This window comes from Oncorhynchus nerka, linkage group LG11 (genome assembly GCF_034236695.1).
Source record: "Oncorhynchus nerka isolate Pitt River linkage group LG11, Oner_Uvic_2.0, whole genome shotgun sequence".
In the NCBI taxonomy this organism is placed as follows: Eukaryota; Metazoa; Chordata; class Actinopteri; order Salmoniformes; family Salmonidae; genus Oncorhynchus; species Oncorhynchus nerka.
In genome coordinates, this window is record NC_088406.1 from 45,078,109 (window position 1) to 45,103,771 (window position 25,663).

The window sequence follows — 25,663 nt, forward strand, 5'->3', positions numbered from 1 at the left end:
GGTTTCCATCTACAGATCTACAGACTATCAGTAAAATGTATACTATCGACTAACCCTTACCCAAGCTCTAACCTCAACCCTAACCTTAACCCTTACCCTTATTCTAAACCTAGCCCTGCCTGTAACCGTAGCAAGCAGGTTTCCATCTACAGATCTACAGACTATCCAAATAAAGCGTGACCAAAATGATTAGAATAATGAAACGTATTTACTACAAGCGAACTGGAAATATTAAGTAAATAACACAGCAGGGTCCAGAAACAACTGTGTTTAATTCATTACTCTATTGGATAAAAAAATGTCGCCCAGGAGGCTTGAGCAGCCTCTTGATAAACATGAATCTCTTTACATACACTTCAAGTATTAACTCTCGGAAACAAAGTAACGATGAGAAATAGGCTTACCTTCACCAGGAAAGAACCTGTTTCTATAGCTATTCTATCTCTGTGTGGATTCAGCAGGCATACGTCACTGCTTTCCATGGGCCCCATGGGGAATGGAAAAGTGATTGATTTGGAGCACATTCAAAATCCCATGATGGCACAGCCATACAACTCTATGCTAATCCAGTGAGTGAGCGAGAAGCCCAATGAGGTGGGAGAGCATGGAGTGCACATTTCTTATTTCACATAATCATCTTAGAATGTCGGAGCAATAAATCAGCTTGAGTGGGAAAGAAAGAGAGGAATCCCAAATCACAGACATCGATAGTTTGTGTGGGTGTGTATGCTTTTGTTCGTGGCTGTGTGTGAACTGTAGAAAACGGAAGACAGGTGTGCGTGTGCGAGAGAGTGTGTGTCTATGCCCGTATCCTGTTCTGACTGGGTATACAAGTTTAAGACATGAATAGGTGTTATCTACCATTCTCCCCCTAAAGTCCTGGGCTCACTCAGTTAAAAACAAAGCCAATGATGTTGCCTTGACGCAGACAGAGCCCTAGGAGAAGTGTCCAAGACCATCCCGTTGAGCGGCTAGCTCTGCCTAGCATTGCTAAACATCCCCCTTCACTTCAGCTTATTGTGAATACAGGCAAAACGTTTAAGGTCCAAGACATTCAGCACCGCACTTCTCGAACTTGCTTTGTGCCCGGATGTACTTTCGATCGGCCGCGTATCTATCTTGCTAAGCCGCAAACGCATGACAAGCTATGACAATTAAATAAACCATTTCCACTTCATGACTCTTCCCCATTTATGATGAACCGTGTTTATTATGAAAACGGAACTTAAAAACTTCTCTACGAAAATGGCACTTAAAATTCAACTTTGATGAAAAGCTCAATTTTGCTTGTGCCATGCTTTGAATTTATCATGTTGCCTGTGCACCAGCAACAATGAAAGACAAGGCATATAATTATCTTCCAACAAATTCTAATAGTGAATAAGAGGCGTACGACCCTAGGGCTATCTAGCACAAGGATTGGGGAGCAACATAACTGTGCAGTGGTCCGTGAGCCTCACACTCATAAATGTGTGGTGAAAGGTTATTTGCATTGAACCGTATTGGGATTGTCTCAACAATTGAATTGCCTTCAATTCTTGGGAAAGCAACGACATTATGGTGAAGGCACACCAGAGAAGGAGAGAGCTTCCAACCACAGAGGGTTACTGAGGGGAAGACAGCTCATAATAATGACTGGAATGGCATTACCGGAACGGATTCAAACACATCCATGTGTTTGAGACCAATCCGTTTATTCCGTTCAAGCCATTACTATGAGTCATCCTCCCCAATTAAGGTGCCACCAACCTCCTGTGCACCCCAACCCACTACCCCCCCCCCCCCCCCCCCCCCCACACACACACAGAGTCCCCTGCCAGGAGGGAGCTGACAGCCTGCAGCAGCATATAACTCCTCTCAGAATGAATCAGATGGGACTGGGTAGGTCAACTCTAATCCTGGTTACATTAGCATGGAATCACAGAAATTCCACTCACGTTTGAGCCTCGTACTGCAGCACGGAATGCCCACCTAGCCAAAAATAGCACTTATACTTCTGATGACATGTCTCCTTGAACAGGGTAGTTCAACTGTGTGTGTGTGTTTGTGTGTGTGTGTGTGTGTGTGTGTGCGAGCGTCTGTTGGCGAGCCAGTGTTTTGGACAGACCTTTCATAAGGGAAATAGAAGGCAGATTTGAGACACTATAGTGAGCAAAGCACAAACCACCAGTGAGGAGAGACTCAGCATCAGGTAGCAGCGCAACTGCAGTTGGCAACTAAATGCTAATTTGCATGACCATGCATTATTCATGAGCATCATTTACCACTATGCGAAATGTTAGATTTATTTTGTGAATACTAATTTATGCTAAGCAGTTGATTTGAGGAGAACTTGGGGAGAAGGGTCCAAAATGGCTCTGCAACATTTCTTTTCTTTTGTCTCCGCTACTTTCCAAGTGTTGTCAAATGGCAAACACTCGGCTTTATCTTTCCCAAACACATGGAGTCAATCTTTTTGTCGGGCCATTGTCTGATTTCGATGATGAGGGGTCAATACATAATTACCCATTAGCCTGTTCTTTAAGACTCTTAGTGGGAAGATAATGAACAAGCGACTGAGCTGAAGCACCACCCCATCTCGATCATTATGTTGGTCACATCAGCAGTTAGAGGGCCAACCTCAATGAAAACAACCACATGCTTACATATATGGTGGTCTTTAGGGAAACACTTTCACTTCAGTGAAAGACCACTCTTAGATAAAAACCCAAAAGCTCAAAACCATTTTACAGATATCATTCCCATTAGTGCAGGCATGCCGTATCACGCTGACCAGCGCATCAGATAAACAAATCTATTTTATTGAATCGTAGACTACACATTATTCCAGCATGGCTTCTAATTTCCTGAGTCTTTATGGATTGGTCAAATAGGGTGGCCTTGGGACACGCTCTTTGTGTTGACCAAGGACACTCAGGTCACATCACCCTTAGCACATCCCATGATGCACCACATTGTGGTCACAAAGGCCTGGAGGGGGAGCTGAGAGTGATGATGGGAGAGAGTCACACAACAACAAGTGTGCCTCTTTTTACTCAGTGTGCCTGGGTGGTGCTAATGGTGTGTGTGTGTGTGTATGGACGGGATAAACCTTCAGTGACAGTGGACAGGTCCGGGATCAGTTGCAGTGCCAGATGAGGCGCTCTCTCTCTGTCTCTGATCCCTGGGGAGAGCACTTAATCCCCTCCCACGAGCAGCCCTCTACATGTGTCACACCCGCTGCCAGGGCTGAACCTGAGCCACCCTGACAAGGGCCTGTCACATCTCACAGTTCACAGCCTTCTCAGGGACAGCCTGGAGAATGTCAGCAAGGCACTGCCTGTTTCCTGCACTGAGCGCAGAGGAGCAGTGAGCCTTCCATGAACATGCAAGTCAGGGACCTTGGGATTGTGTGGCTAGTTCTGGGAAGTTCTCTACTTTAATCTCAGGGCTGACAGAGGTGGGGACTGGAGTGTGTAGCACGCTGAGCTGTGCTGGACAGGGATGAGTGGTGTATTGTTGAGACCTAGTCCAAGTCACTCATAGTACAGAGAATGGCAGGGACAGACTTTGACCAGAAATAGATCAGGGCATCTCTAACACCCGGCCCATTGTTTCCCTCAAGGCCGCCACACCGGCCCGAGTCTCACATGATTATCCAAATAATTATAATCCTGTTAAAAAACAGCAACTATTAATACAGCCCACTGTGTTAAAGATGGACCAGCCCATCTGGTATTTGCCCTATGGCTAGTCCACCCTGGAGCATGGCTGGTTTCAGAGTAGTATGGGGAGAACACCCTTATTTAACAGCTAGGATGTTGTTTTAGAATACATTTGAATCTAGTCTGATTTTAACATCCCTGTCTGAGCATAATGGTTAATTGGTTTGACTAGATGTCTCCTAATGTGCAGTTCATTTGACATTTGAGTCATTTAGCAGACACTCTTCTCAAGAGTGACATACAATTAGTGCATTCATCTTAAGATAGCTAGGTGAGACAACAACACATCCCAATCGTATCAAGTACATTTTATTCTCAACAAAGTACACCACAAGATGTAAAGTGATTTGCAAGAATAATTCATGTGCAAGAATAAGTCTGGATGTTGGGAGGGGCGAGCCATCATCCCGGCTTGTCCAGGTGTGTGAGTTCTCATCAGTAGAGCGGAGGTTGATCCTGGCTATACCCCTGCAGCATTAAATGAGTGCCAAAAGGCATTATATCAGGGGCGGGAACACCAAATGCATAATTTAACATGAATTAACTGCGCTCAGCTCTTGAATTATCCAATGATGTGAGTGAGCACACATTTAATGAGATCTCTTATTCGCATACTTAAACATACCCCTCAAAAACATAGCCTTTTCCCTCAAAAAGCCATGTACCACTGATGTCTGTGAGTGGCTTCCCATAGCCCAAAGCGTGTAATATGAAGAGCACCAAAGGGCATGTATATTTCATACTTGTCTGACTTCCATTTTGGCGGTCCGGGAAGCGTGCACTGAAAGATTCCTTGCTTACCAAGAGTTCCACTTTCTTCGCAGCATTTTCAGTGTGGTGCCCTCCGCCCCCGCCTGTGACCTTTACAGATACACTTCAGAAATAAACATTGGGTGGGGTGGAGACACACTGAGGCAGAGCACAGGCCCAGAGAGAACGGACGCTGTACGCCTTGCTCTATTGATCACATCCCCACACACAGTAAGCCCGGCAATGTTCTGCTTCCCAGTCAATATCAGGGACAACAACATCCCACGTCCTCAATGAATACAACTATTGGCATAAAATGCAATAGCTGACACTTTCTTACTTCCAATCCCAATGTGTGTACAATGTGGAAATCTCTCAAATATCTGAATAAATAGCCTGCATTTTCCCTGTATCTGCATCTTTTCAGGAAGGAAAATAGGGTCTAGAATTTGGGAGGGAGACAACAGACTAATGTCATGGTTTCTCTCTGTAACTCTGGGAAGCGAATAGTGGCGATCCCAGACCATGCAGGGAGAGCTGAAATAGAAAATGACAGTTCTTTCATCCAATACATCATTTTAAGTCATGTTACGTTTCAATTGTGCTCTCTGTTATACTCTGCTAGAATAATGAAGAGGCACTCCTCTGTCAATCTGACAAGTCTGAAAGAATAATATCAATCTTGACTCTGATGGAAAAGTGGGGACTTGCGTGTTTTTCTACTTTTCCATTGCGTCTGCTTTTTTATTAGGCGCAAACATTCCAACGATAAAAATAACGATCTGCTTGTAACCACTATCAAAATCATGGACAGAGCCGTCAAACGAGATCAAAATTATAGCTTTAACCAGGTTTTGAAGCTATAAAGTGTTTGCTTGCAAAATGCCTGGTTGACAAACAATGGAGAAAGACAAGCTTATATTTTGGGGTTCTAAAAGGGTCCGACGGTTAAACTCAGCTCATTAGAAATGATTATCTTCTTAAATAATCAATGTCTATACATCGCTACACTAAAAGTTGAAAAAAATGTATGCACTACGAAGGTTTGAGCTGCAGTTTGATAGCAAAAGCATGAACATTTCAAAATGGAGTATTGGAAAATAAAATTCCTGGGATAATTGGCTGTAATGGTTCGATTTAGAGCAACCGCAACAACATATTGGTTTCATTATTGCAATCCGTTAGAGGGCTTTCACTCGAAAGAAATTGCATTGTCAAATCATCCAGTTCTGTGTTTGAATGAAAGGGGAGTGTGAGAAGCTGCAGGTGTGTCTCGGTAATGTATAGGTGTTCTTCAGGCATGCGCAACTCAATGAGATGATCACTACCTTTTGGGAACGAGGCAAACCAACCGTGTTGACCACATCCACAGGGAGACAACAACATTAAGCAACGGGACATCATTACTCTCCCTCTCTTCAAGTCTACTATCTTTCTCTTTCTTCCTTTCGCTCTCTCTCGATCTCTCTCAGAAATAATAAGCATCCTGTATACCTGAAGTAAACGTAACCTAAAGAATTGACTGGAGGATTGCACATAGAATAATCCGAAAACATGGAGAAACAAGGACGAATACCCCGTTTCATTTTAAACACAGGAACCCTCACCCACCTCCCAACCCCATCCCTCCCCTTCATGTCTGAGAACACAGATATACGGTGATAAGCAACAATGACAAAATGCTGGCCTTTGATAAGAGTCAGATGCTGCTGGGTGCTTATTGGCTCTTACCTGATGGATTGAGCAGTCGCCAGGTGATTGATGGATCTGGCCTCCCATTGGCTAGACAACTCAATGTCACATTGCTGCCTTCGTTCACAGTGATGTCTTCCGAAACTTTGTAAATGTTTGCCGGAACTGCAAGAGAAAGTGCCATTGGTCATTGTTTATTAATGTAGTAGTAAAAACATGGAGAGTAGCATTTCATCTAAAGCAGATGTAGTGGCTGTAAAAACAGACATGCATTTTTCTAATATCAGTAGAAGCATTTTCATTGGTAGGGCTCGAGTCTTCCTAAGAAGCGTGTAATGGATTTTCGAAGGCAAGAATAGGAACCACAGTGTAGTATTACATTGAATGAAGTATATGGTTTATGAAATATTCAAATACTACTAAATTGTGTCTACATGTCAAATGTAGACATGAGCAATTATCAACAACATTACGCAAACGGCTGTGGCATGAACATAATTCTTTACAATACGTTTGCCGCTGTGGAATAGGCTATATGTCCATTTTTTATGTATAGTTGAATGCAAAAGTTTGAATTCAAAAGTATTGCAATGTTAATTCAACAAGACAATGGAAGTTGAGAAGCAACTTCAAATGGAAAAGAGTTTCTGTACCTCAACCCAATCCATTACCCACCAAAAGATTCAATTAACTGAAACGCTAGGTGCATGACTTTGACTGATGTTCAAAGAAAGCCGAACGTTTGTCATCTGAATGTAATGTTTAATCGGCCTTCTACCTCTCAATTCTGATTTACTCTGCACCTAAACAAATAAAACAGGGAACGTATTACTCAGATAAAACTGCTCTGACAAATTAAGAAAGCGAGGTGCACTCCATTTTCTCATTGGTCAGCAATTCAACTGTAATCAATCTGAGTGCACAGAGAGGGCATACAGACATCATTGTGAATTTCAAAACTGTGGGTGGATGGAGGCGAGGTGTTGTATACGCATATCTTTGCTAGAAACTATTCTTCAATGACTTGTAAATGATGAATGGGGCAAAATACATAGAGTCATACAGAAACATTTCATTGTAGAAGTTGAACAAGTAGCTCAACGCGTACAAATGCACATATACTGCATATGTCCATATACCACTCTCAGGTATAATAAACATGTTCTATCGCATTCCCATGTCACCTAAAATAAGACGTGTTGTCGTCAAAGGTGAGTCAAACTTGTAGTTGCCATGCAGTTTGATACTTGACAACATGGAAAACATGTTCTATTTGTTGTCAAATAGGAATAATCAATACATCAGTGTGCCTCTGGATTTCCCCCCCAAAAGGTCTGTTTTTATACTGATACTGACCATGCAACGTCCCTTAGCTGATGCTTTATACTCTTCTCTAGATTCCCTCTCTTTGGCCAGTACAGCCTGTCCCTTTAATGACATCTGACAACATAGCTATTTTATTGCCAAACAACATTAAATGAAGCCATACAGAGTTATTGCATGAGTCAAATGACCACAGAAAGTGAAGATGTGTTTTTCGATAAGGGAAGGATTGAAGTGACAGGGAATCCAATAGCTTTTTCTCAAAGAAGCGGAATGGAAATATCAATGCTCTGATTGGCTGAATGAGGACCCGAGCATTAATCCAAACCAGGCCAGTCGCACAGATAAAAATTAGTTTGAGAGAAAACAACAGCTCCCAGACAGATAACCCTGTCACGTTCTAAAACAGAAATAGTCGAGGCGGTTCATGAGTCAAATGAATAAAGAGTCTAAACTCTAAACCATTTCAACATAGTGGCTATAGCTCCCAGCAAGGATTGCAATCTTAGTCATGGGTCAGCCTTCAAGGAACAATATTTGAAAGGGCAGTTCTTTGAAAAACTCTTTCCCTGGCTGCCCAGGATTCTAAAGCGACGTACAAGCGATTGTGTGAGGTCGATCTGACACACGAAGCCTAGAGAAATCATTTGCTGTTCCTGGTTAAATGGGATCAAATCGTAGCTTTAGCTTCTGCCAAAACATGTATTTTGCCTTTCAAGAAACACATGAATGATTTCATCTACAGGCTGAGAAAAGTAGTATCACCTTTTAACATTTCTTTCCCACATTTTTTATTTGAGCATTTTCAAATTTCTTTAAAATGATTGTAAATATTTTTTCGTTCCAACCTCGTCAACATAGTCACATTTTGAGTCAGCTTATTATATCCCAAAGACCAAGTGATCCGAGAAAAAAAGTGAAAAACAGATGTAGCACACAAATACAAACGTATCACGCAAATACATTGACCTATGCGTCAACTTTGACAATACAACTTCAAAGCCTTGGAAGCGTGAGAAACTACAACGTAATTAGAAGAAGCTTGTTGTATCACAAATCCATGTGATAATATAACCTGACAGTCAGCTTCAGGCTTTTCCTGGATTCCTGACGAGCCAAACCACCCAGGGAGGTAGCGATGATCAAAGTCCCAGAATGGTTAACCTCAGAGAAGTGTAAAGAAACCCAGCCGTACCGGCAGTGTCACAGATGTCCTGATCAATGTGTTTACTTTCAAGCCACAGCCTTTTAATCTAGCTATGACTCATCTTTAGCTGAACATGGTGGACAGAGAGAGAGAGAGACACACACAGAAAATAGAACAGAATTAGCTTGGTAGCTGATTAAGATTCTCACTATCGCACTCTGCCTGGCACATGCATGCACGCATGTACAACCATTTCAAGGTACTATGCATGAAATGAGCCTTCCAGTTGAAAGAGAGAGGATGACAACAACAGGTATTCCCAGACAAAAATGTCTCACACCTGCATTGTGTAATGTCTCAAACTACATTGAACAGAAATATAAACGCAACATGTAAAGTGTCGGTCCCATGTTTCACGGGCTGAATTAAAAGATTCAAGAAATGTTCCATACACACAAAAAGCTTATTTCTCAAAAACTTTGGGAAAAAATGTGTTTACATCTCGGTTAGTAAGCATTTCTCCTTTGCCAAGATAATCCAGGTGTGGCATATCAAGAAGCTGATTAAACAGCATGATCATTACACCGGTGCACCTTGTGCTGGGAACAATAAAAGGCAACTCTAAAGTGTGCAGTTTTGCCACACAACCACAGATGTCTCAAGTTGAGGGAGCGTGCAATTGGCATACTGACTGCAGGAATGTCCACCAGAGCTGTTGCCAGAAAATGTAATGTTCATTTCTCTACCATAAGCCACCTCCAACGTCACTTTAGAGAATTTGGCAGTAGGTACAGCCGGCCAAGTGCATGGCATTGTGTGGGTGAGCGGTTTACTGATGGCAAAGTTGTGAACAGAGTGCCCCATGGTGGCGGTGGGGTTATGGTATGGGCAGGCATAAGCTATGGACAACGAACACAATTGGCCCATTATGAGATCTATTTATTTTAACAGATGCATATCTGTATTCCCAGTCATGGGAAATCCATAGATTAGGGCCTAATGCATGTATTTCAATTGACTGATTTCCTTATATGAACTGTAACTCAGTAAAATCTTTGCATGTTGTGTTTATATTTCTGTTCAGTATACTTGCTATTCATGTAAAAATACAGGCGCATCATGCCAGGAACGTTGACCTTCCTACAAAATAATATCCTTCTATCGGTTATTTTTCCTAGTAGCAGTTTTTTTTGTGAAAGTCCTTTTCGTATACGATCAGTCGAAACAGCCTTTGGGTTAGTCTGGGTTAGTCTGCTATCAAGTAGAGCACCACACTTTGACGTACTCCATAGTCAAATCAATAACAAATCACAGTGAGGTATAATGTTACAACAGGTTAAAACAGAGATGTTTATATTTCCTTGAACACCAGTAATTCAGAGCTCTTTGAATAACTCTACTACCATACCAACTGACCTCTGTGGATCACTCCTTCTGTCTCTCCACCCACGGCATCCTGCCACATTCAGACATGACATTTGGACCGCTGATGTTACAGGCCCAAGTGTTGTCGAGGCAATTATGTTTCCGTAATTTGAATCATTAAAGCATAATCAGTGGAAAGCGCTCGCAGCACTGAGTTCTGCTTTTAGCACTAGCTGCCAATTACTTTCCTCGATGTGCAAAAAGGTCGTTAAACCGGGAACCTTTCAGATGACACAGAACAACCTCCTGAATGTTGTGACACCTCTGAAATGTAATAAAATCACCTCAAACAAGCTCATGACTGGCAGCTGGGTGCCTCCCCAAACCTTGACCCAAAGAGGCAATCTGTTACTGCGGAAACAGTGAGAATGACAGCCAGGCAATCTTGTCCATTCAAGGTCTTTAAAGGAGAGGCAACCATCAATTTAGTGGGCGTCTTCAGGATTGGGACTTTTGCGGTCAAAGTGTTTATGCATAAAGCCTACACTCCTCTTTCAAAAGCCCAGAGGACATGACACATACAAACATGTGTACGCTCTTGAACACTGTCATTGTGAGTCTGCTTGAGTAAGGCAGCATTGAAAAGTAAAAAGAACAGACACAATTAACCAAACTGTTCCTTTAAAAAAAATCCTCCTAACAGATTCTGTCAATAGAAAAATATTGTTGCAGGGAAGTAGAGCCTTGTGATCGGATTCATCGTTAGTTTGTCTATTTTTGTAAGCATACGCTTACATTTTCAATGCTCATAAACCTATGACTCATTGATCCTAGCCCCTTTGAATTCTTCATGGTGTCAATGTGAGTTACCACTATGACAAATCAGTATTTCACTAAATACGAACAAACTCTGGAGTTTGCCAGTTTCCTCATAATAACAAACAAGAACGTGACGCCAACATGTCTGATCAGAGACCTCGGGGTGCGTTTTTTTCTGCAGCGGCTGCCACTGTGGAGCTGAAAGAGATGGCACACTTTTAACAGGATACTGCAGTGCACAGAGCCACCGAGCAGTGGGTGCCTCGGCCCATTTCATTGTGCACTTCTGGCAGAACTGCTGGAGCTGCTGCTCGTAGCTGCTCCACCAACATAATCATCGCCAGCAGCACTCCATGATCTAAACTAAAGCTCTCTCTGAACTTTCAAAGGGGAGCGAGGACGTCAAATAGACTAATACCCATTGGAGGCACTTTTGAGCAAGGCTTTGTGTGGATGTGGAGAGACATTTGGAGGCAGTTCCTGCTGGCCAGATAAAGGTCTTCTTGAGGACAAATCCCAGATTAATTCAAATGTAGCTTTTTTTCTTTAGAGATGTTCCAGTGGAGGGCGGAGAGGTTTCCACAAGGGCAGAGACTCGTAAATCATACAAACAAATAATTGGTGTTTGTGTTGAAAGGAGAAAACAATGGGAAGGGAAAAGGTAGCGGCATTATTTCTAACTAGCCAACCGAAGCCCCAGCAGAGAGAAATGCATTGGCGCCCAATGAGCAGGACTTCAACTCGTGAAAAATTGTTGCTCTTTATAAATTCTACAAGCTATAATTCTTATCTCAAGTAAACTTGAATAAATGTACTGCCAGTTCAAGGCAATGTGTACTTTTATCCTTGGCGATCATCCGCATCGTTCAGGACGGCGTGTCAAAAACCCCAGATTCAATTTGTATTCAACACATATCATGATTTAATACCTTATAAAACGGAATGAGATGATAAGAAAACAAAGAGAGGAGATGACAACAGCTGGCTGGAGGAGAAACTCTTGGTGGTGACCTTTCCTTTTTAGAGGAACTTGGGTCTAACACTCCTTCCTGCTCTCTTGAGCTCTCAGTCCTCCAGCAAACTGGAACTTTCTGTAAAGCAGTGCTTTTGTTCATCCCTTATCTGCATGACTTCAAAAGTTACAATACATGACCAAAAGTATGTGGACACCTGCTCGTCGAATATCTTGTTCCACAATCATGAGCATTAACATGGAGTTGGTCCCCCCTTTGCTGCTAAAACAGCCTCTGTTCTTCTGGGAAGGCTTTCCATTAGATGTTGGAACATTGCTGCGGGGACTTGCTTCCATTCAGCCACATGAGCATGAGTGAGCTCGGACACTGATGTTGGGCGATTAGGACTGGCTCGCAGTCGGAGTTCGAATTCATCCCAAAGGTGTTCAATGGGGTTGAGGGCAGAGCTCTGTGCAGGCCAGTCAAGTTCTTCTACACCAATCTCGACAAACCATTTCCGATCTCGACAAACCACTTGGTGCACGGCGGCATTGTCATGCTGAAATAGGAATGGGCCTTCCCCAAACGGTTGCCACAATGTTGGAAGCACAGAATCGTCTAGAATGTCATTGTATGCTATAGCTTTAAGATTTCCCTTCACTGTAACTAAGGGCCCAGTCTGAACCATGATAAACAGCCCCAGACCATTAATCCTCCTCCACAAAACTTGACGGTTGGCACTATGCATTGGGGCAGGTAGCGTTCTCCTGGCATCCGCCAAACCCAGATTCATCCGTCGGACTTCCAGATGGTGAAGCGTGATTCATGACTCCAAAGAACCCGTTTCCAGTGCTCCAATGGTAGTGAGCTTTACACCACTCCAGCTGGCGCTTGACATTACCCCTGGTGATCTTAGGCTTGTGTGTGGCTGCTCAGACATGGAAACCCATTTCATGAAGCTCCCGACAAACAGTTCTTGTTCTGATGTTCCTTCCAGAGGCAGTTTGGTACTCGATAGTGAGTGATGCAACCGAGGACAGACAATTTTTATGCGCTACGTGCTCCAGCACTGAGAGGTCACGTTCTGTGAGCTTGTGTGGCCTAACACTTCACGGCTGAGCCATTATTGCTCCTAGACGTTTCCACTTCACAATAACAGCACTTACAGTTGCCCGGGAATTTGACAAATTGACTTGTTGGAAAGGTGGCATCCTATGACGGTGCCACATTGAAAGTCACTGAGCTCTTCAGTAAGGCCATTCTACTGCCAATGTTTGTCTATGGAGATTGCATGGCTGTGTGCTCGATTTTGTACACCTGCCAGCAATGGGTTTGGCTGAAATAAATTCATCCAGTAATTTGAAGGGTTGTCCACATACTTTTGTATATGTAGTGTATTTCTGGAGCAGGACAGCTATTTCCCTAGAACTAGCAAACAGCTACCGTTAGCATTGACCATTCGGATCAATTGTCTTAATTAATAACCTATGGAAAATATGCCAATAAGAATAGGAGGACACCTTACAAACTCAAGTGCAATCCAAGTTCAATTGAGGCTATAAATATAAGCTAATCATCATGTAATCTTATTGGTCAATGTGAACTGACAAATTATCGTAAATGGCCACGCTCACAAACAATCCTCCATCCAACCCCCCTCAAGTGAAAACTATAGATAAACTGTGTTATAGATTCCTATAACAAACCATGGTTTAGATTCAATCAGTTCAGCACTAATCCGTTGGAGCTCTCACATCTGTGAGTGGACACTTGTGTGGTCATTGCCACGAAGCCACAACCATCCCACTCGCGTTAGAAGTTAAGAACGAGAAAGTGTAGGCTATACATAAATAACGACCCTCAAACTGAAAATCATAAAATAAAATAATGAGGAATTCTATCAGCCTACTTGAGGTGTAGTTTACATCACACAATCCAGTGTTCGATTTCTTACCAATGCAAATCTGTGCAGCCAATGAAATATCCACGATAGGTAGGCTATAATGCCTGGACCCGTTTGTGGATTTCACAGCTCTAACGCAGTTCCACCTATAAAACTGTCATAAAAAACAGCACTGCGGTGTGTCGGCTAGCAGGAATCTGATTGAATCTAGCCCCATGTCCTGATTGAAGCCATGCTCACCTGCCCCTTTGGCAAAACATTTCTACAGCTAAAAGCACCAAGAACGCAGATTCTGGCAGTCAAACCGGCAATCAGAGCAGGTAATCAATTTCCCTTGATTGCTCTCCGTTCTGTGTAATAATGTTGGATTAGGTAAAGTGCAGGCTGGGATGGGAGGGAAAGACTATTAACTTGTCTCTCCAGAGTCAAGCCCTTTGAAACCCTGTACTTTACAGTCATTTGGATTAAACAAGCAACGGGATCAAGGTACTTTATTCAATTTAGTCTGATTGATAGCCAGGGTTGGGGAGTAACGGATTACAAAAAAAAACTACCTGTAATCTGTTACATTACCAGCAAAATTGTAATCAGATTACATTAACGTTTGAAAAACTAGATTATTACTTTGAGGATTACTTTTAAATTCAGAAAGGATGTTTGCGTAAAATAATATTTGACACTTCTGTTTTCTCAATGACATTCAAATCAGCATTGAAAAAAGGCGCAAGTTTAAGTTTGTTCCACCTGAGCGAGTCTAACCACAAATCAGAGACCACTATGATGACACAGCAAATGTGTTTGATGGATCACAGGAAAAGAGCAGGAATAGGCTTTTGTAGGCTACAGTCCAAGCTATGTCTTCCAATGGTGCGACTGCTGCCGGCATCCAAAGATTATCCCATTTGAACGCTTGGAGGTAAGGATGACAGCAGTGGTGTCGTCTATGGCATTACGGATATCACTTATTATTGATATCTAAATAGCGCATTGATGTGAATCACACTTCTGCTCTCTCATTTAGCTATTTGCGCCGTACGGATTGTGGTTGTTGTGGATGGCTGTTCACAAATCTAAATGTGTATTTGAACCCAATAATGGTTGAATTGAGGAAGTTTAAGCTGCCTATCAATCATTGTTTTTGAAACCAGTGACCAGTGAAAAATGAGCTGTTGCAACAGCTGCATAGTGCAGATCCCAGCCTATTGGAATAAAAGTTCAGGCTTTAATTGCTCAATTTAATTCATGCTGATAAAAAAAATATCCATAGGCCTAATGGACACATGCTCAAACTTGCACACTTTAGATAGACTTAAAAAGGGCAATCTGTAGTTGCTACATACATTTTTGGACCTATGGGATTACACTAAGGAACCCGTGCTACAATCTTATCGATGTAAGCATTCCTTTCCTTTGCCTTAGGTTCAACTGAATATCACATGCCTATCAAACAGTTTTGTTGTTGTGTTTGGTTTGTGCTTACATCTGGTAAGAGACCACCGTTGAATTACGATGTAAGTTTTTATTTTTTATTATTTCATGCCAACAAACGTACACTGTTATATTTACGTAACAGCAAAAGCATGTCTTTTTTTATTGTGTGGTCAAATAAAATAGCAAAATGGACGTTCCAATTCTCTGAATAAGAAATGAGAAAGCTAGGGCAGCAACCTGTACAGAAAGACTGCATAAACACTGCTAAAGCAGGACTGATTGGACCACCAGACTCCAAGTTGCACTTGATTATCAAACAAGAACAATGCAGTTCTTGGTTAGTATGCGGTTCTCTTCTATTTCCATTTCAACTTGATGTAACGAGAAGCAATCTGAACAAGAATCAACCAGACCCAATGGCATTGACTGAGTGACTGATGTTTCTATCCAGACTATTAGCCTGGCTTGAGCTTCATATACTCTGACTGCTAGTACTGAACAGCTGTGGTAGTGGGGAGACCAGGGAGATATCTGACTGTATCTGAAAACCTCCCAGTGTCAAATCTGTCTGCTGTTTTGGTCGACTGCCTTCAGTAAGGATGGATTAGCCTACTCCTCTCTGTAATGCCTTAGGCATACATACATGTACTTACCAAGTGGCAGTGGCGGAAAAAGTACTTGATTTTCATACTTGAGTAAAAGTAAAGATACCTTAATAGAAAATGACTCAAGTAAAAGTGAAAGTCACCCGGTAAAATACTACTTGAGTATAAGTATAAAAGTATTTGGTTTTAAGTAAGTAAATGGAATTGATAAAATGTCCTTAAGTATCAAAAGTAAAAGAAAAAGTATAAACCATTCAAGTTCCTTATTGTAAGCAAACCAGACGGCACAATCTTTTTTATTGACAGATAACCAGGGGCACACTCCAACACTCAGACATAATTTACAAACAAAGCATTTGTGTTAAGTGAGTCCACCAGATCAGAAGAACAAGGGATGACCGGGGATGTTCTCTTGATACGTGTGTGAATTCGACCATTTTCCTGTCAACAAGTAACTAGTACTTTTGGGTGTCAGGGAAAATGTATGGAGTAAAAAGTACATTATTTTCTTTAGGAATGTAGTGAAGTAAAAGGAAAAGTTGGCAAAGATATAAATAGTAAAGTAAATATACCCCAAAAAACAACGTAGGTAGTACTTTAAAGTATTTTTTACTTAAGTACTTTACACCACTGCCAAGTGGTGCACTTGAAAAGCTTTTCAGCTCAAAGGAGAAATAACACAATATGGTACACAATATGTACCTGTACACTTAATAACTAACCAATACATTGAAAGCCTCTCCATTTAATAATTGTGCATCATCTGTTGAGGTATAGTATTGTAATTATAGCTAGTTGTGTGTCGTTTACAACAGCACTCACACATCTATGTATAAACCATAAAAGACTGTAATATCATAAATGCAGAGACAGTTTCCCCCCCCCCCCCCCCTTTGCCCTCAGAACGGCCTCAATTTGTCGGGGCATGGACTCTAGAAGGTGTCGAAAGCGTTCCACGGGGATGCTGGCCCATGTTGACTCCAATGCTTACAAACGTTGTGTCATGTTGGCGGGATGTCCTTTGGAGGGTGGACCATTCTTGATACACTCAGGGAACTGTTGAGCGTGAAAAACCTGGCAGCCTTGCAGTTCTTCACACACTCAAACCGGTGCGCCTGGCACCTACTACCGCACCCCGTTCAAAGGCACTTACTGTAAATCTTTTGTCTTGCCCATTCACTCTCTGAATGGCACACATACACAATCATAATCAGTCATAATTGACTTGAGGCTTAAAAATCCTTCTTTAACCTGTCTCCTGCCCTTCATCTACACTGATTGAAGGTGGCATCAATAAGGGATAATAGCTTTCACCTGGATTCACCTGGCCAGTCTATGTCATGGAAAGACCAGGTCCTAATGTTTTGTACACTCAATGTATATTCCAGAAGGAGTTTGTAGATATACACTCGACAAATTGTGTTAATGTGTCAGACTCAGTGTTCAGAGCAGCCAAAGAAGTGTACTGTAGCCTACAGGTTATAATATGGGAATGTATAGTGAACACACGTCTTGAGGGCTTAGTGTGGAAATGCTATATCAAATCAAATCAAATTTATTTATATAGCCCTTCGTACATCAGCTGATATCTCAAAGTGCTGTACAGAAACCCAGCCTAAAACCCCAAACAGCAAGCAATGCAGGTGTAGAAGCACGGTTTTATATCAGTTTTATGGCCAAACAAAATGGCCCTCTAGACAGCTGGAGAACGGAGAACTATTTTAGTCTGTGCAGTCAACTAAACACATTTATTAGAAAACGCCTAACATGCCAATGAAACACAAACTAATAACAGGTGTCATTGCTGAGTCTAAGCTCTCTTTTCTACTATATTTAGATATGCATTGGATGCTAGTCAAAAGGCTATTTTCTGATAATAATCTACAGCTGTAGGATCTTAATTTGAGACAGTTTGCTACAGCAGGGAAAAAAAGGTGCTGCAACAGGAAATGTGAATTACTATGTGGGGGGGGGTCTGAAATTTCAAAGTCTGAAAGTCTGAAATTTCAAAGTGGAAATGACAAACTTTAGAAGCTCTTTTATACCTCAAACACAGTACAAGTCTGCATTGTACAAGTGCATGAACATTCTCCGCAACAAAAGATAGACCAGATGAATATCCTACATCTGTAGGTCATATTTCTGACCTTCAGCATTAGTGCAATAAAAATGTTCAAACTATAAGCTTTCATAACTGATCATTAGCATTCGTCACTTAACCCCATTTTGTGTGTGTGGTTATGAGTGCAAAAGTGAATGTCAAAACAAAGTGAAGTTAAAAAAAAAGTCATCTATTCAACATTTTGTGCTGTCAACAAAACAACATCCTTAATAACAGGTGCTACCCTATTTCAGAGTGACAACTATGCTTGGCACGTAAGCACCAATGGATATTGATGTCTAATGCATCTGTTTTTATCTCAATATCAATTCATAACAATTAAGTACCTTTAGTGTGACTGTTTTCAATGAAAATGGTCAAAAATAAACTAAATCGCTTCGTAGCAAAGAGCAATTTCTCAAGCAAGAATTTTGCTAGGACTGGGAGTGGTATGAGTAGGGAGGGAAAAACTGAAAACTAGCTGTTATTGGCAGAGAGGTTTGGAACTCTCGTGTTGGGTTAAATGCGGAAGACACATTTCAGTTGAAGGCATTCAGTTGTACAACTGATGAGGTATCCCCTTTCCCTCTCTTATCGCTCTATTTACCAATTAACCGCCTGGTGATACAGAAACTGAAATGTCAGGCAGTTTTTTTAAACAGCTCTTAAACTAAAAGGGCATTATTATAATTTTCACAATTTCACAGTATTATTCAAACCTCATAGTGTGGATATATATATATATATGTGTGTTATTTCATAGTTTTGATGTCCATTATTATTCTGCAATGTAAAAAATAGTAAAAGTATAGAAAAACCCTTGAATGAGAAAGTGTGTCCAAACTTTTTACAGGTACTGTATACAGTTTTTCCAACAATTGTTTACAGACAGATTATTTCACTGTATCACAATTCCAGTGGGTCAGAAGTTTACATACACTAAGTTAACTGTGCCTTTGAACAGCTTGGAAAATTCCAGAAAATTATGCCATGGCTTTAGAAGCTTCTGATAGGCTAATTGACATCATTTGAGTCAATTGGAGGTGTACCTGTGGATGTATTTCAAGGCCTACCTTCAAACTCAGTGCCTCTTTGCATGACATCATGGGAAAATCAAAAGAAATCAGCCAAGACCTCCAAAAAATTGGAGACTTCCACAAGTCTGGTTCATCCTTGGGTGCAATTTCTAAACGCCTGAAGGTACCACGTTCATCTGTACAAACAATAGTATGCAAGTATAAACACCATGGGACCATGCAGCCGTCATACCGCTCAGGAAGGAGACGCGTTCTGTCTCCTAGAGATGAATGTACTTTGGTGCGAAAAGTGCAAATCAATCCCAGAACAACAGCAAAGGGCCTTGTGAAGATGCTGGAGGAAACAGATCCAAAAGTATCTATATCCACAGTATATCGAGTCCTATATCGACATAACCTGAAAGGCCGCTCAGCAAGGAAGAAGCCACTGCTCCAAAACCGCCCAGGTGCAGGGGACAAAGATCGTACTTTTTGGAGAAATGTCCTCTGGTCTGATGAAACAAAAATAGAACTGTTTGGCCATAATGACCATAGATATGTTTGGAGGAAAAATGGTGAGGCTTGCAAGCTGAAGAACGCCATCCCAACCGTGAAGCACGGGGGTGGCAGCATCATGTTGTGGGGGATGCTTTGCTGCAGGAGGGACTGGTGCCCTTCACAAAATAGATGGTATGATGAGGGAGGAAAATTAAGTGGACGTATTGAAGCAACACCTCAAGACATCAGTCAGGAAGTTAAAGCTTGGTCGCAAATGGGTCTTCCAAATGGACAATGACCCCAAGCATACTTCCAAAGTTGTGGCAAAATGGCTTAAGGACAACAAAGTCAAGGTATTGGAGTGGCCATCACAAAGCCCTGACCTCAATCCCATAGAAAATGTGTGGGCAGAACTGAAAAAGTGTGTGCGAGCAAGGAGGCCTACAAACCTGACTCCGTTACACCAGCTCTGTCAGGAGGAATGGGCCAAAATTCACCCAATTTATTAGGGGAAGCTTGTGGAAGGCTACCCAAAACGTTTGACCCAAGCTAACCAATTTAAAGGCAATGCTACCAAATACTAATTGAGTGTATGTAAACATCTGAACCACTGGGAATGTGATGAAATAAATAAAAGCTGAAATAAATAATTCTCTCTACTATTATTCTGACATTTCACATTCTTAAAATAAAGTGGTGATCCTAACTGACCTAAGACAGGGAATTTTTACTAGGATTAAATGTCAGGAATTGTGAAAAACTGAGTTTAAATGTATTTGGCTAAGGTGTATGTAAACTTCCAACTTCAACTGTATATAGAGTGGCAAAAAAAAGTATGTGAACCCTTTGGAATTACCTGGATTGGTCATTAAACTTGGTCTGATCTTCATCTAAGTCGCAACAATAGACAAACATAGTGTGCTTAAACTAAAACATACAAATTATTGTATTTTTCTTGTCTATATTGAATACATCATTTAAACATTCACAGTGTAGGTTGGAAAAACTATGTGAACCCCTAGGCTAATGACTTCTCCAAAAGCTAATTGGAGTCAGGACTCAACTAACCTGGAGTCCAAACAATGAGACGAGATTGAAGATGTTGGTTAGAGCTGCCTTGCCCTATAAAAACACCCACAAAGTGTGAGTTTGCTATTCACAAGAAGCATTGCCTGATGTGAACCACACCTTGAACAAAAGAGATCTCAGCAGACCTAAGATTAAGAATTGTTGACTTGCATAAAGCTGGAAAGGGTTACCAAGTATCTCTAAAAGCCTTGATGTTCATCAGTCCATGGTAAGACAAATTGTCTATAAATGGAGAAAGTTCAGCCCTGTTGCTCCTCTCCCTAGGAGTGGCCGTCCTGCAAAGATCACAGAGCAGAATGCTCAATGAGGTCAAGACGAATCCTAGAGTGTCAGCGAAAGATTTACAGAAATCTCTGGAACATGCTAACGTCTCTGTTGACGAGTCTATGATACGTAAAACACTAAACATGAATGATGTTCATGAGAGGACACCACGGAAGAAGCCACTGCTGTCCAAAAAACCCCATTGCTGCACATCTGATGTTTGCAAAAGTGCACCTGGATGTTCCACAGTGCTATTGGCAAATTATTCATTGGAAAGATGAAACTACAGTTGAGGTGTTTGGAAGGAACACACAACACTATTTGTGGAGAAAAAATGGCACAGCATATACCAACATCAAAACCTCATCCCAACTGTAAAGTATGGTGAATGGTGCATCATGGTTTGGGGCTGCTTTGCTGCCTCAGGGCCTGGACAGGTTGCTATCATCGGCGGAAACATGAATTCCCAAGTTTATCAATACATTTTGCAGGAGAATGTTAGGCTATCTGTCCGCCAATTGAAGCTCAACATAAGTTTGGTGATGCAACAGGACAACGACCCAAAACACAGAAGTAAATCAACAACAGAATGGTTTCAACAGAAGAAAATAAACCTTCTGGAGTAGCCCGGTCAGAGTCCTGACCTCAACCCGATTGAGATGCTGTGGCATGACCTCAAGAGAGCAGTTCACACCAGACACCCCAAGAATATTGCTGAACTGTAAAGCGGAAGGGTCCAAATGTCCTCCTGACCGTTGTGCAGGTCTGATCCGCAACTATAGAAAACATTTGGCTGAGGTTATTGCTGCCAAAGGAGGGTCAACCAGTTATTAAATCCAAAGGTTCACATACTTTTCCCACCCTGCATTGTGAATGTTTACACGGTGTGTTCAATAAAGACATGAAAACGTACAATTGTTTGTGTGTTATTAGCTTAAGCAGACTGTGCTTGTCTGTTGTTGAGACCTAGATGAAGATCAGATCACATTTTATGACCAATTTATGCAGAAATACAGGCATTTCCAAAGGGCACACATACTTTTCTCTTACCACTGAATGTGTGTGTGTGTGTGTGTGTGTGTGTGTGTGTGTGTGTGTGTGTGTGTGTGTGTGTGTGTGTGTGTTTTTTTGACTGCACAACGCCTTTAAGCCCTCAGAGGATAATCATTATTTTGTTCATTTCAAATAAAGATAATCGTCTGTAGTGGTAATAATATGAATAGTATAGCTCTTTTGATTATACAAAAATAACCTCAAAGTGCATATGATGGGCTGAAGGGAGATGTGTGTCTGAATGAGCAGAATCAGTCAACTAATCCAACAATAGCACAGATCCCTTCAACAAAAAGCTACTATTGGGTTGTAGGAGTGAATGATTGATAGGACAAGACATTCACAGTTCTGGGGCCTAAGTCTTTTCAGTCCTGAAATTGGACCATTGGCCAGCTCTTTCACAGTTGACGATAAGAGTGAGAGCAAGGCCCTAACAGTGTGAACGACCTGTGTTGAGTGGCAGAGTGCCCAAAATGAGCATACTGCTGACCTGAGGACTGTTGTAGGGCCTAGACAGCCTGACATAGGTGAAAGGACCCTATTAAAGCAAAGCTGGGGAGAGGATATTGTCAGACCAGTTGCCAGGTGAGACAGAGAGCATGTGGCCAGGACAGCACTCCATTTTCCATACATAACATCTAAAGAGGTTGGCCATCTATATTACAGTCTTGAAAAGTGGAAAAATGATGGGACGGGCCTGTACTTATCCTCTGAAACATGGCAGCCCTACACCTGAAGCCCTATTGATGTGTCTGAAAATACGTGTGTCCGCGCGATGGCCCCATTTAAATGCATGAGGTGCCTCTTCTACCGAGCATAAAAAAGATTAAAGGAGATGCCTTTTTCCCCCTTCATTTCAGCCAAGTCAGCCAAAGAGAAAACGGAATACTAAATTGTTTCTTTCATTAAAACATCAAGGAGTCCGTTTCGTTAAGGGGTTCAAAGGCGACAGACAATATCTGCAGTTGTGTAGTGTGTCGCGTTCTCTTCCTCCCATACAGTCGCTGAAATAATGGGCAAGGAGAAGACAGCCATTCTTCTCCAGGGGGGTGGACTGGCGGCGGGGAACAGCCACCGATCCACTTGGTAGCGGAAGTGTTAAAGCCGCCACCAAAAAGACAGACTAGTAACACAATATGTCTGACAATGGCCTTGGCAATAAGGAGCCTTTCAGCAAGGAAAGGTGGGTGGGGGAGATGGCTTCCTGAAGGACCACTAAAAGGTTCCCGACTGTCCCATGATAATTGGTAAAGGTCAGTTCCTCCTCCTTGTGCAGACTTCAAAGTAGAACTGCTTTACACCCCCCCCCCCCAGCCGCTCTTTAGAGTGACACGCTGCCTTCACCATCTCCTTAGTAAGTGCCTCGGTTCACCCCGTTAAATACCACACCATTGTGATTCAGGGCTAAATGTGGACAAAGCCATTGTGGATCACCTCTGTATTGATCGGAGATAAAGGAATCACCATGGAGATCCTCTATGACGCTGATTGAGATGAAACTGCACTTATCTATCGCTATGAACACGAAATTGGAATTAGCTCGACAGCTATTTGTATGACCAAATAAATTGAATGTCAATCAATTCCGGTCGCAGTTGTAAATGAGAACTTGTTCTCAACTGGCCTACCTGGTTAAATAAAGGTGAAAGAAAAAATTCCTTTCATTAACTGCCACTTTGATTGACTCAAAATGTGGCATGTGGACTTCATCCTAATCATGAACTAAATAGCCAAACCTCATGCATTGAAAGACAGCTGAGGAAACCCAGGTGGAGGTTGCTGACGGATATACATACGGCGATGCTAAAGCAAACACAAAGTAGTTCAAATCTCGGATCGGACTTATTCGGTAAACAGGTAGGAGTTTATAGTAGTATCTCTACTCACTGCACGGTGGATCTGTGTGCTTGTCTGCTAAGATCCCGCATTGCTGCTCGGCACTCTAATATAAATTATTTTGATTTCTTAACAAAGAATGAAAAATGCTGACATTAATTTATAAGTGACCAAAATCAATTCTGATAAAAAAAAATCTGCTGACAAAACGGTGATGTTTGCTGCACAAAAAAAAACAGATTACTGCTGCCTGCTGCAATAGGAGGCATCACGGGATCTATTTTATTGACAGATTTCAATGGTCTCAAACATTTGGCACATGACCAGCATACACTAATGCACAAATTGCTCTTGACACACTGTCATATGCTCAGCAAACACCAAAGTCAACCAATGGTGTCGGGGTATCCTAGTCACACAGATTTTCAATGGCTCCACGTCAACGGCTAGCTCGGGTTGCCTCAAGATCAAAAGCGAAAGGGTTGGGAAAATCGCCATATTATGATTCATATCATGTGCAATGACCCTGTCTTTAAAGCACCGATGCCTAGAAGTGTGCTGCAAGTCCATGGCTTTATTATTCACAGAAAATGTACTTTGTCTGATCATTTGTTTTCCAATTACACTGGTGTCCCTGCTTGCAGACATTGTGTCAGATGCGGTGACATGAGCATGGTCTCTGATAGCTAACTAGCAGGCAGAGGCGGCGTTGCTGCTGCGGTTGGAGAAATGTTCATACCGTTTCATACCACTTTTTTTCACTCAGCTTTTGGATTTTCTTGTTTGTGTCGTTGGAAGGGAAACCACACCCACTTCATCCGGCAGACATTCCCCCTTAAGCTATGTGCAAAAAAAGGTTGGATTCAGCAGTAAATGGGTGTTGGATAATTGAATGAAGTGATGACGGTGTGACTTTCCCCTATAGCCAATTCGAATTCTACTATTACTAACACAGTGGGATGTGATATGGGCTTTCAATATGAAGCCATTAGTTTCATCATGGGGGGGGGGAGGAAATTAATGAAATGCTTCACATAGGAAGAAGTAAGCTGTCACATTGTTATAAAAATCACCATAGGAGTTGGCAAGACAGCATAAACAGATCTGGGACCAGGCTAATGTCAGCCCATATCCACATAACAGTTGAAGTCTACAGTAGGACTATTGGAGAGAAAAAAGTAAAGAAGGACGAAATACAATGTAGAATCAATGTTTAGCTCTAAATGTCAAAGTCATGAAATATGTGCAGATAAATGGAAACACATGAAGACTATATGAGAAATACCAATGATCAAGCAGTGTCTAATGGAACCCAATGGGATTCTGGTAACAGGGAAGAATTTGCTGGGACAGATCCACTTAGAACACGGCACAAGCATCAATTCATGTATTGAACTTTTAGTGCTATGAATCGTAAGTTCATCGCTATGTGACGGCGTTCTCCTGTAGCTTTTGTGTGGTAAAATGCTATTTTAGGATCTTTTCCATCCCTAATCACTATTTGTCTGAGATGAATTTCCAATAGGGGGTGGTGCTGCAATCAATGGGGATGTTAGACAAAAAATAGACACAATTATTGCACAAACAAACACATTATAGCACATACTAATCAACGTTAAGGGGTTAACTTGAATTTCAGCTTCAGCTTCGATGTGCAGTGCAAGTGTACCAAGATGAAGATAAAGAACTACTGGAAATTGCTTCAGGGGAAACGGCAAGAAACAAGACCTCACAATTAAGGGCCTCAGATCTACATTCTGCCGGGCAGACAGACATCTCCTTGTCTTCCATACTGTGTGGACAGTTGATAAGGAGTTCTTGACAGCCAAAGAGAACTCCCTGTCAGCTGTCCAGATAACATGGAAGACAATGAGATTACAGAGACCTATAGGTGGGCTGCTGGTTGATGGAGGACAATGGTGGGCTGTCAGTCTTGAGACAAGCAGCCATGTACATGGTTACCATACTAGAACGCATTGATTACTTTACATGCATAAGGAATGCACATGTTAGGGGTCAAGAAAGGGTCAAGAGGAACTAGTTGGGTGGAAAGTCACTTAGTGATATGGAAAGTTACTGAGTGAGAAAAGGGGAAGTGCAGAAAGGTCATTTCT

At 41.9% G+C, this 25,663-nt stretch overlaps 1 protein-coding gene across 3 annotated transcripts in view; it reads right to left on the reverse strand.

Annotated features, from left to right (window-relative positions):
- Positions 1-25,663, reverse strand: part of LOC115136976 (limbic system-associated membrane protein-like) — a 454,780-nt gene that overhangs the window by 18,868 nt on the left and 410,249 nt on the right. For all 3 annotated transcript variants that reach the window (XM_029672926.2, XM_029672925.2, XM_029672931.2), the window contains one exon: positions 6,186-6,311. In XM_029672926.2, the coding sequence (XP_029528786.1) occupies positions 6,186-6,311 (126 nt within the window). The remainder of the gene's footprint in view (positions 1-6,185; positions 6,312-25,663) is intronic.